This window comes from Mytilus trossulus, chromosome 14 (genome assembly GCF_036588685.1).
Source record: "Mytilus trossulus isolate FHL-02 chromosome 14, PNRI_Mtr1.1.1.hap1, whole genome shotgun sequence".
Classification (NCBI taxonomy): Eukaryota; Metazoa; Mollusca; class Bivalvia; order Mytilida; family Mytilidae; genus Mytilus; species Mytilus trossulus.
In genome coordinates, this window is record NC_086386.1 from 7,426,039 (window position 1) to 7,441,076 (window position 15,038).

A 15,038-nucleotide genomic window follows, 5' to 3' on the forward strand; every position below is an offset into this window, starting at 1 on the left:
TTAGCCTTACGAGTTACAGTTCTGAACTGAACAAACTGCAAGCGGAACGTCTGAAAACCAATAAAATTAGCATGTGACGTTACGCACGATATTGCGTCCCAATTGGTAACGTCAAAAGACGTTTTACGTCGGTAATCGAGTATACTTTGTTCGTTTTGATTGTAATCATTTTTGATCGATATGGATACTTCAAAGTCTTGATTATGTATGAAATATTTGCTACTGGTAGATATGCAAGCACATGAACTTTTCGGACTTCTGATTCGGCTTGTGTTGTATTTTTCTTGATATTAATTGTAACTTTTATTTTTTTGCTCTTTTCTTTTTAGTTTCTTTATCTCTATACAATATTTATTTCTCTCTGTCTCCGATATGAAATTCTTTTGTTCTGTAATTAATATTTTACTTATTTATTGACAAATTACCATATGTTTTTTTTTTCATTTTAGATAATTATTCATTTTCTATTTGATTATAACTACCTTTATATATTGCAGTTCTTATCGTGGTTTCTATAATTCTATATATTTTCGAAATTTGTAAATTGGTTATTTTGTTTTGTCCTCTGATCTTAAAACATAGATTCGAACCGTACTTGTTATTTAAAAACAATGAAATATCGTTCATATATCATATGATAATACGAACTGCTTTCAAATTCGATGGCTTAGGAGGATGATTGGCCTAATGAGTTTATATAAAGTCATAAAAAGCATGGTAATTTTAAGATACGCTCGTGGCGAGATTTGTTCGACCTCGATCCTAATCGACAGTTAATGCAACTATTTTAACTTAAGGTCGCCTGATGTCCGGCTTCTCCTACCTTTGATGACAGGTCAATAAAATACATATGTCGCTTATACATGATGTGGTGTTTAACACCAAAACAAAGAACAAGCTTTTAGAAATAATTTGAAACACATATATGTATAGCGTCCCGAATCGAAAACGTTCAAAACGTAAGAAAATTGCTCAGTGGACAAACTTGCAAGACATTTGATTTGTTAAAAAACGAAGTCATTTCGACTTAACAGCTTATCAAAAAGTATGTTATCGTATTGTGAGGTGAAAGCACAATTACGAAAAAGCACTGTTTTATATGAAACAAATTGAATATTTAATAAAATGACGTTGAAACTGACAGTAATTTTGTAAAAAGCGGCGAAATTCGACATTGGACAATCGTGCGAGACTTTCTCCAGAGGCCAATGCGTTTTTAATTGTGGTGCGAGTGCTGTAAAATTCCGGATTTGAAATGATCTATCTAAGCACATTTGTAGGAATAATTTATAAAAACAAAATTTTATATAAATTTTGATAACTTACCATTTTCAGAAACCTGACCATGGCGAGGATTATTCATTTTTGAAAAAATAAATTTTTACCCTTCGATCAACACAAAAAAACAGCAATGGCGTCATAAATTATATTAGACATTTATCAATTTTCGCGGATTTTAAACTTTTTATTAGCCCACAAAAATTCCCGCAAAAGTTATTTTGCGAATAATTTGTTACGTCTGACACGCATATTTTTGACGTTTTGGTAATATCTGTATCATTATTTGAAACTATTATGAAAAGTTAAAGAATATTTCTAATATTTTTGGAAACAGTAATACCTGCCTAATCTATGGATATAAATTTCATAAAGCTGAACTAGTTACTTTTCATAGAAGAGCTATTTATCAAACTGCTTTGTCGCATTTCACGGCATTGACGCAATAACGAAAAATAAGGAAAATAATCACAAAAAGTCAATTTTAAAAATAGGAGACGGTTATATACATGTATATTTACCGATGAGACAACTATCCACCATCTACTAATGGTTAAAAAATATGTTAGTCGATAAAAAAAACTACATTTTCTACGGTTTCCAACAATATGGAAGAGCGGTTGATGACCATCTGATACATTTATTGTATATCAATTTCATAGAAAGGAATTCTGAAACCCTAAGATATTGCCGATGTAACTCGAGATATTTGGAGACATGAACTAATTAAACTTCCAACTTTTACACTGTTAAGACCAAATAACGATTAAAGCTCCATCTATCATTGTAATGATGTTACAATTTGAATGTGATGTTTGGAAAACGCAGGTAACTTGATTATTAGTGAGAAATGTCTCTCACCATTCTATAATCTTAAAATTGTTACATTCAAACAATGGAAAACAATTAATCAAATAACAGGAACCCTTAACACACTGCAAGAGTCTTAAAAAAAATAGTTTAATAACTCGAATGAAGAACTCAAGTGATCATGTACTTTTCATCACGATCTTATAGGATTTAAGATATCCAGACAAACAATTGGAAGAGTACAAGAGAGAGAGAGGGGGGGGAGAGATTAGTAAAATTGGTACCGTTTACCTTAGAAACAGGAAATGCTAGTATTCTAAAAAGATAAAGTGCCATGATTGAGTTTTACTGGGCTGTCGAAAAAGATAATTTTGTTTAAAGATTTACGATTCTTTGTCTGAAAATTTTCATAAACGTTTCATTTTGAAATTCGTATTTTATTCCCGCACTTCAGATATTATTGGATTTTATGCTGTATGCCGTATGCTTTTTTATATCATTGTTAAACATTCTCATTCGATAAATAATTTGGCAATGTAAAATTAGTTATCAGACAAACTCCTGAGGGAATGAATTCTATCTTTCATCACTATTTGTTCTCTTTACGTGTCGAATTTGGCGTCTTTCGAGCATGAACATGTCCAGCAAGATGACAAAATAGACAGAATATATGTCAAATAGCGGCATGATCAGAGACTTTAATTTTCGTGTGAATTTCTATTGAAAACGTTCTGTAATCAGAAATCACTCATTAATCCCGCGGGAAAAACTCTCAAAACGTTGCACAGTTATGTCCCGTTAAAAAGGCAGGTGGCAAAGATCGCCATATTGGTCCACAATCGGGATTTAATCATTCTGTTGTAAAAATAATTGAGTTAACATCGATCTGAATGAGCACTTAATGATGAGAATGATTTCCCACGTGGGTTTAGAAACAACACGGCGTAATCACTTAGTTCGTCGACACTCGCTGTACAACTATTGTAATTGTCAATTGGTCTACAATTTTACATGAGCAATTATAGAACGGACGTTTAATAAAATCCTTCTCTAGATTAAAATCAAAATTGTGGTTTTTGTCAAGATATTGGTTTCTTAATCATACCGACCAGAAAATCCGGTTAAACATTTAAAATAAAGATATTGCTTTAAATTCATTGTAAGAATAATTTATTAGATATTAAGTTTATCTACGCAATTGTAGCGTATCAAATTGAAATTTTCTAAACATGTGTACTAGATTTTTCTGTATTTTTCTGATTTCAAGTTTCAAGTATGGTTCTTTTTCTCTTATTCGGAATTTCAGATAAATATTCTAACCTTGAATAATCTTTCCTTACAATTTATTTTTATCAAGTATATATTAAAATAAAAAAAATGCATAATCTCACAGGCTAAATATCATTTGAAATGTGCATTTCACTTCAACTATTTAAATCGTACAGGCTTAGATAACATTGTGTTCGTGCACGGTTTCCAAATTTTAGAGACAAGCAATGATATTCAAATTCCACTTATCCAAACTGTGTCCTTATATTCCTACTTTAGCAACATTCAAATAAATATCTCAAATCTCAAAACATAATTACAAAATATCAGATACATTGATATCATCTCATTTAGAGCGGAGGACTGTTGTGACAGAATATACATTACAAAAACACCCGGAGGTAGCGGATACAAAAATAACGTTAAAATGGAGAAACAGAAGTAAGCGAGACAAGACAAAAACAAAGCTCATAGTCAGTGGCATAGACTTCATACCAAAAAAAGAGAAGGAAAACAATGAAGTTGCAAATTGTATGACCAGTACTGTACAGACATTTAACAGACAAGTAATGTACTATATATATATAGCGAATTGAAATTTATAAATAGTTGTATTGATTTTTAAATATGTCCATTATAGATTGTATTTATCGTTATAGAATACCAACAATTAAAATAAAAAAAGTGTTGCCACATTAAAATATTTGACAAACAATGTTTGGTGACTCGTTCTTTTGTCCATTCAGTTTCTTTTTTCATCTTTTTTCTTCTGTCAACTCTTTCCTATTGCAGTGTTATTTGGTTAATGACCCAAACAAGAATCCCTGGCTATATATATATTTATGTGTGTATATACTGGCCACCTTTTTTTTGTATTGTTTGACGTGTACATCGTATTTCTGTATTTATTAAAACAGTATAAAGAACTTTACTTATTGAGTTTTCCTCGGAATCGGTATTTTTATTATCTATGAATACAGTATTTAAGTCTAAATACTTTATTTGAACCTTTTTCAAAGTGCGTTTTTCGAAAATACCAAGGATTTTCTTATCCCCGGCATAGATTATCTTAGCCGTATTTGGCACAACTTTTTGAAATTTTTGGTCCTCAATGCTCTTCAACTTTGTACTTGTTTTGCTTTATAAATATTTTGATATGAGCGTCACTTATGAGTCTTGTTTCGACGAAACGCGCGTCTATCGTACTAAATTATAATCCTGGTACCTTTGATAACTATTGATGCGACTTTTTCCGTTCACGGTGATCTTGCGACAGGCTAACCAAAATCAACCCCAAACAGTTGCTCCAAGGGTTTTCAACAAGAAGAGAGGTGGCTTCTTATAGTAGATACCATACCTAACGTCCGCATATCGACATCGTCCGAGGGTCCTCATCTATATATGCATACTTCAAAACCAAACGGAAGTAATACTGCTAGACGGATCAGGTCCAGGGAGGACAATTGAATATATCAAGCCTCAATAAATCGAAATCACAAGAAGGATTTTGTGTCAAAAATAGTTTAAGTCCACCATATATCTACATGTATGTCATGATTGTCTAATACAGTTATGGACATTTTTTAATGGCATATCTTTGAAGGTCTCTTTTTCGTTCATTTTTTTTATATAAATGAGGCCGTTAGCTTTCTCGTTTGAATTGTTTTACATTGTCTTATCGGGTCCTTTTATAGCTGATAATGCGGTATGGGCTTTGCACATTGTTGAAGGCCGTACGATTACATATAGTTGTTAATTACTGTGTCATTTTGGTTTCTTGTGGACAATTGTCTCATTGGCAATCACACCACATCTTCTTTTTTATATCTATAAGATTTGCTCATAAATTTTATTATTTATCTATAATTACATTAGATGTAAGTTTCATTATAATACGTTATTCTGATTGGCTAACATGTTATTCCGTAAACAATTGCATCAGACAATAACATTTATCATGCATGATGACACGAGGTCCCACAAAAAAGTGCACAGGTGAATTAAATAAAACTGGATAAAAATCGTGTTTTCATGATTTTAGCTAAAAAAAAATGTAATTATAAGTATTAAATACTTCTTTTTGAAACTTTATAGGGTTGTAAAAGCTTTGACCGTGCGTACATTTTTAAAATGAAGCGCTTCCGCGCTTCATACAAAATGTACTTCGGTCAACGCTTTTACCACCCAATAAATTTACAAAAAGAAGCATTCAATTCTTAAATGATCGTATGTTGACTTTTTGTTGTCGTTGGTGGTTGTGTTGATAGGTTTCTGTCTAGTTGACGTATTACTTTTATCTATTTTTTTATTGTGTAAAACCATTGTTAATAATAATACTTATCGTCGTTCAACTACTAGTATAATTAAAACGGCCATGTTCAATAAGCACACTATTTCCGAGTGCAATAAAAATATATGTATATGTCCAAAGCAAGTCTCTATTGTTTTCTTATAGCTCTTTTAGAAACTAAATGAATTGATTTGCAAAGTAGCAGTAATTTATACGTACATGTAAGTTAATATATATAGATAAAAAGTTACAGATGATATAATTATGGCTAACATGCTTCTTACATTATTTATTCTTTGAAATGTTTCAAAGATGTTCAGTTTGGTGTACATATGCATGTAAGTACTGATATTTGCGTATTTTGGAAGTTTTTTCATTGTTTCATTCCACACAATATGAAGTTTTTTTTAATCTCGTCAATAAAAAGCTTCAGATTCTGACTCGTAGCTGATATTTTACAATCGCAATATGCAGATAGCCTTTCGAGCTATATTTGTATTTTTTGGAGGTGATTTCTTTGCTTCACCAGCAAATCTGAATATGACCTTTCATAATACAAATAAAAAGATTAAAAAACACTTTAATATTTATTAAAATCTTAGTTAATTCTTCAAACAAACAATAAAATATTATTCAATATTTAACAAATTATTTTATGTACATGTATAAATATATATCTTTATATTTGAGCAAAATATTTACAGTAATAAACATAAAACTGAATTTTTAGTATTATAATAGAAAATTAACTAATCCGAGCTCTGTCCATACAGATAAACTCGATGAAAAAATAATTTTATGTTGTTACAATATTTGTATTAAAATAATTCTGTAAAATAAAATGTACGCAGTAAAATATAAGATTTGTTTTATAAAAATTATTTCATTTATTAAAAACATCAAGACATAAGGCTCAAATCAAATCACAAGAATATGGCAATGATACCAATGATACATGTATATCGTCTGATATAATGAAGCTATACGTAGTTTTATTAGAGGTAGATAACACAAATAGTATGTACATGTATACATGTATGAGGGTCTTGAATGGGGGGGGGGGGTCTGTTATTCTTTAAACATTTAATTTTCACCCCTTTTTTCTCTAATCTTCAAAAAATTATAACCCCTTTTTTCTCTAATCTTCAAAAAATTAGACCATGCATTTCTCTGATTTTTATTTTTTGCCCGATATTATATGATCTTCATTTTTAAGGGCATTATTCTTTAATCATTTAACCCTATCCGAACCCTCATGTATTACTTGACGAGTGCTATTGACTGCATAATATTATATTTGGTGTTTTCAACTGAAAAAAATATTGAGTTATTTCCCTTTGAGTAATTATTTTGATTTTTCTCTAAAATAGGTGGCCTGCGTATTATTATGATTTTTAGTTATACCACATGCATATGATCCTATGAAATTCGACAGAACATGCAGCTGGTGGTATCCTTGTTTGAACACAATTCGGTAATCAACAGCCATGGACGTGCATTCATGTGAGTGAGCTTATGAAACGTTATTTTGATACACATATCCATACTTGTAATACAATTTAGTTAAACGTATTTACTTGTAATAAATTCAAACGTAGAAAAGAATGAACATGACGTGAATAGGTATCTGTATGTGACAAGACAATAGAACACTTGGTTATGAAAGACTGAACAGTGCATGGGACAGTGCTAGCGGCATTGTTGGTTGATAGGCAGAAAGTTCCAACAACAAAAATTTACAGCTAAAACGATTTTTTTTGTAGGTCAAAATGATGTGGTAATTAAAGATATCTACTCTAAGACATACGATTATATATTTACATTGTTGATAAAACTTGCAAGTGTGAATTCAAACTATTGCACACAGACCTGCGAATTGCACGGGAACCGTCTGATGATAACATTGCATTTTGCACCAATGATTAGCACTTTATGTTAAATGAAAAACGATAAATAAAATGAATAAGAAATAATAATAACGTTAAAAAAGAAAATCAAATGAATATACTTGCTGTTTCGCCACGTAGAAGGTTTTTTTTAACATTTCTTCATTAGAAAAATGATTATCTTAGTTATCTCCTCTTATACGGCTGAGTTTTAGTTTGTTTTAATTAATGAAAAATATTATGTTTTTGTAAGAACAGTATTAATGATACTAGGATAAATCACAAAATCTTTTTTTTATTCAAACGAAGATTTTTACAAATTAACTGGATCCTTGAAAATCTAGAGCGATCATTTTACTGCGTTTTTTACGATTCAAGATGGTGGGAGACCCCAATACTACATTTGAGCAATGTAAGGCTAAGTATAAACATATATGGGAATGGTAAACACGGGATTCGCACGAGCACCTGACCAAATGAGGCGCCATTTATAGTATACATGCATCATCCTTTATTCAATTACACAGTCATATCCCTGAGCAGCAATTGAGAGGAACATACGTTACCCGGCAAATAATAAGTCAACATATTAGAAACACATAACCATAAAACGAAACAATATTTTCATGATTTTCCAAGAATGTAAATAAAATTGTACCAACTTCAAAGGTAACGAAACATGTCTTAAATATATTATATCGTTGCTGATCTGATTTAAGACATGACCGATTAAATCTTTAACCACACACAATTAAACATTGCATTCTACAGTAGCACCATGTATACTTGAACACACAATTCAACATAAATGTATTTAGTCTCTTGATTGTTCGTAACATCTGGTACCATTGGATTGGAGATCTGCATCGAATTTAAATTGGCGTTTATCATAGAATTTCATCAACACAGGATTATGAGGATGAAACTTTTTGAGATGGAGGTAATGTAATCCTGGATCGGACTCTGCATTACCACAGTCCTCACACACGTACAACTTCCGTCTGCGCTGTTTATGTACAAATGCAAAACTGACGCCATGGACTTTTTTACCGTGAGATTCCAAAGAGCATCGCTGTGTAAACGCTTTACCACATCTATCACATTTGTACGGTCGCACACCTATAGGTAAGAAAAGTAATGGAATTAAACATGAGATAAACTTTCTCATACAATACTTCATTGTAGATTGCATTTCCGAAATAAAAAAAATAGTTCCGCAAAATCATTTAAAGAAAGATAACTCAGAATTATAAATAAGGAAAGTCCTCCAAAATTGGCTTATTAATTCTTTTCTTTATATCGAAATGTTATTGACCAGTATAAGAACGTATTTCGTTTACTGGTTCACTTGAAAAAAGGATAAAGCGTGGTTAACATTGTGATAGAAGCAAAATACAATGTCATATTCTGCACATTTCTGGTATAGACAAAATCAGGATGAAATAATGAAGTGTTTGTGTATGACAATTTTTTGAAACATGAAACGTACAACAGTTATAGTATACTATGTAGTATTCCAAAGTTTTGTCAAATGCTCATGTGTTGACGCTATTAACTTATATATATTTTTTTAATATTGGTGCAATGCATTTTATGTATCGGCTACATATAAAACATACAATTTCGACTGCCATTTACATATAACTTACCCGTATGTGTTCTCGTGTGCCATTTACATATAACTTACCCGTATGTGTTCTCGTGTGTCGTTTCAGATCGAACGTGTCATTAAACCCTTTCCCACAGAACGTACATAGAAATCTCTTCACTTCGCTATGACACTTCAAATGTCTGTTTAGGAGTCTTTGTAAACTGAATTCTTTATTGCACATGCGGCATATATATTTGTTGTCTTCGGTCTGTTTGACTGAGGAATACAAACAAAAATTATGTATTACACTAAATAAGAATATGTGGTATGATTGACAACGAGGCAACTCTCCACCAAGTCACAGTTCATATTTACTGTTAACAATTATAGGTCAAAGAACTGCTATTTAGTTTTACTTAAGTGTTGAACAAATGCAGTATATTATTTCCTCTGTTTTTGTTTCGCCTTTAATAACCAAATTATTTCAAACACCTTTTAACAACTATTATATTCAATTATGTAATAAATTGCTTTGGACTTGCTAAAAAAAATGTTTATGTAATAATGCAATTATCTTTTTTATGAGAAAAGTAATTTGTTTCGTAGAAGGACACAAATGCATTGAATAATGTTTTAAATGAAACTGAATCCGATCGACTCACCATGGCCTGTCGTCAGATCTTGTGGAACATGTGCCAGTAATGGATTCTTTATTCCGTAACCTCCGTTTACAAGCTCTACGCCCTGTAAGACACAAATGAACACTTATGATAACGTAAATTAAAAAAACAAAAACAAACAGAAATCAACGTACAGGTTTAAGTTTTCGTGTCAATTTGCCTTTCATGAACACATTTTTGAATGAACTATTATACAAATAGTATATATCGGAATATCTATACCAACAACAAACACGTTGCAATAACGAAAAGGCAAACATTCTAGTATGATTGCATGTGTACATTCTTTGAGACATAAAACATTGACTATCATTTTATTTTTCTCAAACGATTCTACCTTTTTCATCAATAATCTAAACTGTATTGAAATGTTCTGGCCTCTGCTGTTCTATTCGAATTGAAGCAGTTGAAAAATGATTTGACAGTAAACACAGTGTAAACTTAAGACTTTAAAAAAAAAGTGGGGAATAAATTTGGAAAAAAGTGTATTTTAGGGTAAAATTCAAATTTATAATGATTTATTTTTGCACTGATATCAGCAAATAAAATATATCTGTCAATTATTTGGGAATTTCCTATTTTGATCTCACAATATCTCGTACATGTATAAAAAGTGAACTCTTTCTCGTAAATTTGTTATGTTATAAAATAACTATACCGGTAATATTTTGAGATCAATATCTGTTTTTCTGCATAGTGTGTCCGTACATATATCAGGAGTAAGTCTGTTGCTAAGGCTGTTATACTCCATGGATACATCAGAACATGGACTGGATATAGAACACGGCGACATAGGCGAAGTGGACATAGGCGAACACAATTCATGTTGTCTAAATGGGAATATAGATAATGGCGACACAGGACTGTAGATGTTCGTTTTAGGTGGGTGTTGGACATAGTGATAAAGATCAGAATCCGGAATCAATGGTAGAAACATTCGTTGTCTCTCGGGTTTCTTTATAGTTGGCATATCTTGTTGCTTTAGAACCATGGATTGACATTCGGTACTGCATTCATTGCCGCCATTTTCTTCAGATATGGTACGCTGCTGGCATTCGTCCAATTCTGGTCTAGATGCAATATCTGCACACACATCTATAATTGATAATAAAAACTTAACACTTCAAGAGTAAATTATGATAAATTTCGTACATAGAAATGATTTTTTAAATTCGATGAAGTGTATTTTCATATGAAAGCCAAATAGGGATCAATGTTCGAAAAATATATTCCCGTTTAATGAAGTTATAAACGACCATTTGTCAAATATCCGCATAATTTAACACATATAAAAACATGTTAGATATCTCCCGTGGCATTGGAACGTTACCTTTCAAAGGGTTTAATGAAATGCTATTACAGAAGCGCTGGGATAAAACGATAAATCATAATGGATTATGATACGCTATTAAATGGACGACAGATTATGATACGATATTTAACGGACGGCAGAGTGTGTCGTTCGTCAACATCGTCGTTTTTTGTTATGTCTCCGTGCGTCTCTTGAAACAGAGAATAAACATTATGAAATAAAACCATCGGTGCAAGGAATTCAATTTAAAAATCCACTCCTGGGTTATTATATATAAGTATCATAAATATAATGAGATGTTGGTCCATGTTATGAAACTAACGACCCATCACACTCTCCATGACTTCGGCCTCGGGTTAGTTTTATTATTAATGTAGGCCGGATGCATCTTTTTAACTATATTTAAAAAAAATGATAAGTCCATTTCAAATCTGCATACCCATAAATCTTATTGAATGTTTTTGAGACCTTCTCAATCTCTTTACATTAATGCTGTCATTTTAAGGGATGTTTTATACGGAAATAATAAAACGTTGTTAATTTTTTTTTATAGAATTTCATTACTAACCTTATTATTCGTCAACAAAACACGGTTGTCAGATTTATATATAAATCAGTGAAAAATACTCTTCAATTTCATTTACTTTATTTTTCTGTCAATTTAAATTTTATTAAACTACAATTTATGAGAGTACACGTCCCGATGAACAGGTGCGAGGTTTTACAATAGAGCGACAATGTTTTTTCATATAGTGGATGGTGTTGTATATCAATGATTTACATCAAATTCCGTCAAGTTTACGATAGTGTTAATACAATATTTTACAACCCCCACCCTGTGGTATTTTAACACTAACATGTATAATAAAAATGCAAACTTGAAAGGATACGACAAAGAAAGAAACTGAAAAGAAACACACATATCAGTTTTTTCTTCCACCTTCAGTATATGTGAATGGAACGCAACGAACAGTTTGGATATTTTTCATATTTGGAGACTATTAAGATATAAGGTAACATATATCCAAGTGTAAATAGCCTTTGATCCATCATTATATGAACAAGATACTCAAAGGACCTTGTGTCGCTCACCTAGATATATGTGTGAAATCGTCGTTGTAAAGTCATATAACGAATAAAAAATTATAAAAAAAAACGCGTTTACATAGTTTCAGCTACATTTGTATATCGGCCATGTTGGTTGGCTGGCGGGATTTTAAACTTTATACCACAAGGATGATAATGGCTAAATTTGGTTCAAATCTGCCCTGTTATTTCAGTGGAGACAATTTTTGTAAAAGTTAACGGACGACGCTGGAATACTGACCGCAAGTGGTGAGAATTATGGGCCAGGTTAGCTAAAAATAAGCAACAACGAAAAGAAACAAACAACTAAAAGGTCACTCAGTTTTATAAAATTGGTGTTTAATTTGTATGCTTGTTTGGAATAATACTTTAATAACAATAAATAATTTGGACCTGGCAACTGAATAGCTGTGATCATATGTAAAATGAAATGTAACATGATTGGCTGGTCACAATATGAGATTTTGTCATGCGCACCAAACATCTCCCTCGGGTAACATCCCATAATTATTGTAATTATATACTTGAACAGTTACATTAAATATAACTGTCAAAGATATCAGTGTCTATACACTTTGTTTATTTTACATCCATTCATGATTTGTTTTGTTTCCATTTAAAAGAACCCTCTTAAATCTTTCAATTTTAAGCATCTACACACCCAAACGGTTTTTGTAATTTGTAAGATAACTGAATACACATTACAGGTATATCGCTAGGTAAATAATACCATGCTGAGGACAATATACTTGTGGGAATCTAAACAAACTCATTTGTTCGCAAGTGTTTCTTATATTAACAAAATCCGTAACTGAAGATGTCTAACTGTTTTATACAAAAATGGCAGGTTTGAATTCCTATTAAATGTTATAAATGTAAACAGTTTGCGTTTTCAGTTGGTGCATATTCCAAAATAAATTAAATTTTATCAATTCTTTCATATCTTATGACAATTTCTCTTTCTAAACTTTAGTCTAGTGCATGCACATTTGGCAAAATTTACAAAAACAGTATAGCAATTTAATTCAATGTTCATTCCGTTATTCTTATACATTAATGGCAAGGATATCGAATACAGAAATTTGGTGAAATAAAACGTTTTATTTTTTGAAATGTTCAAAATAAAATAAATTATTTAATGTTTAAATGACGTTGTGTTTGCTTTTATACAAGACTTATTGTTTATGATTAATTTATGGTCTGATTGGCATTCATACCGCTTTATTTTAAATAAATTTATTGTTTTCATTTAACATAGTTAATAAACATGTATTAAACTCTTAAAATTTATAAATTCGTTAAGTTTTATTTTGTCCTGTAAAGTAATGTTCACCAATGAGACGAGACGTATAGGTCTAAGGACCTAATAATCTTAAGGTATTAAAGTTGTTCGGCATTAACTAAATCACCCAATAGATAATGTACATATTTAATTTGCTCAATCGCTATCATTAAGTTGTGCAACTTTTGGATTTCAATTTTTTCTGAAAACTGGCCGCTAGTCTGGAGTTGCTGCTAGCTTTTGTTTAACTATTACTTGTTGAATATTATTTTTCTTGTCCCATATGTCAAACTAAAAATTCACAATAAATGTAGCTATTTTCAAAATTTGTTCAGTTTAAGTAAAGATGAAAAGTAATAACATTCATTGAAATTAATTATTCATAAAAAAAAGCATTTGTTTCCTTACAAAAAAAGTATATCCTTAGCACTCTATCCTCTTATGTGCATGTCGATGGTATCTGCTCCTAGAGCCAGTCTAATTAATAAATCAATATTTACCTTTAATAACACTATCCTTAAGATTCAAATCATCTTGGCTTGAGGCAGCTACATTTAACGTAATATCATCTTCTTTAACTTCATCCCGAAATGTTTGTAATTTGGCACTACACAAACTTCTATTCCGTTTATTATATTTCTTAATTAGGAAAGATTTTGGCATTTTTGTTGTTTTTCAAAAAGTGTCTAACTCCCTAATTGTCAACATATGCTATGGTTTACAGCAGTGATGTAGTTTACAAGTATAACGGGCTTATTTTCCGCAACCTTTTATATACAAACCATCTATCCGTAACAATGAAATGATACACCTTCCCGTTTAACAAACAGTTTGTCAATTTAAGGTATCCTTTTAAGAAAACAACACAATGAGAAGGATGCGCTCGCTGAACCGGGAAATATTTTAAAAAGCGTTATACTACTAGTCTTTTTTTATGTGATTTTTTTTGTAATGTTTTAAATGAGCAAATGTCTTCACCTATGTGATATAATTTACAAATCATTTACATATTTTAAAATTTTGAATCAGTTTAAAACTATGAAATATATTTATTGGTAACTATGATCGTCTTATTGCTGCGGTGAGTAATATTCATTTTACATCGCCCTTCGAAACGCTTCCACCCAGCTTATAAACCATCCCACGCTATACAACCGACATTTCCGTCAAGAAAATATCATTTTGATGTAAAAAAATGATTTAGGTTAATTTTTAAGTTAAATCTAAATCATTCAATTTCTATATATCATATGCATGCTGTTACCTTTGAATTGATCGTACGACTGTACCTGCAGGATGTATTACGTCTTTACAAAATGCGTGTTAATATGTACTCATTGTTGAATGTCATACGATGACATATATTTATTAATTTCTGTGCAACTTTGTCTTTTGTAGAGAGTTGTCAAAATTATACCACATCTTCTAATTTTTCTCTTATATGAACTATTCATTTTCTAAAAATACAGAATTTGAAAGTTCTGATCATACTCTGAGGTACTATAACAAGACCTTCAAGAAAATCGTTGATTGGTAAACATTAGGGTTCCGACA

At 31.1% G+C, this 15,038-nt stretch overlaps 1 protein-coding gene across 1 annotated transcript; it reads right to left on the bottom strand.

Moving 5' to 3' along the window:
- Positions 1-6,308: 6,308 nt before the first annotated feature.
- LOC134695990 (putative transcription factor Ovo-like 1) lies at positions 6,309-14,266 on the bottom strand. The gene is made up of 5 exons (XM_063557498.1): positions 13,985-14,266; positions 10,463-10,899; positions 9,787-9,868; positions 9,221-9,400; positions 6,309-8,652 (listed from the first exon to the last, which is right to left on the bottom strand). Exons 1-5 carry the CDS (start codon positions 14,145-14,147, stop codon positions 8,348-8,350), a joined length of 1,167 nt encoding a protein of 388 aa, XP_063413568.1. The 5' UTR covers positions 14,148-14,266; the 3' UTR covers positions 6,309-8,347.
- Between the last annotated feature and the right edge of the window lie 772 nt (positions 14,267-15,038).

What these genes read in the sequence shown, in the direction of transcription:
- LOC134695990 (XM_063557498.1), bottom strand. Translation starts at nt 14,147, where the DNA reads ATGCCAAAATCTTTCCTAATTAAGAAATATAATAAACGGAATAGAAGT. An exon ending in TAAGGATAGTGTTATTAAAG is followed by an intron (nt 10,900 to 13,984) that starts GTAAATATTGAT and finishes TATCAATTATAG; the next exon opens with ATGTGTGTGCAGATATTGCA. An exon ending in ACACACGAGAACACATACGG is followed by an intron (nt 8,653 to 9,220) that starts GTAAGTTATATG and finishes TCTTACCTATAG; the next exon opens with GTGTGCGACCGTACAAATGT.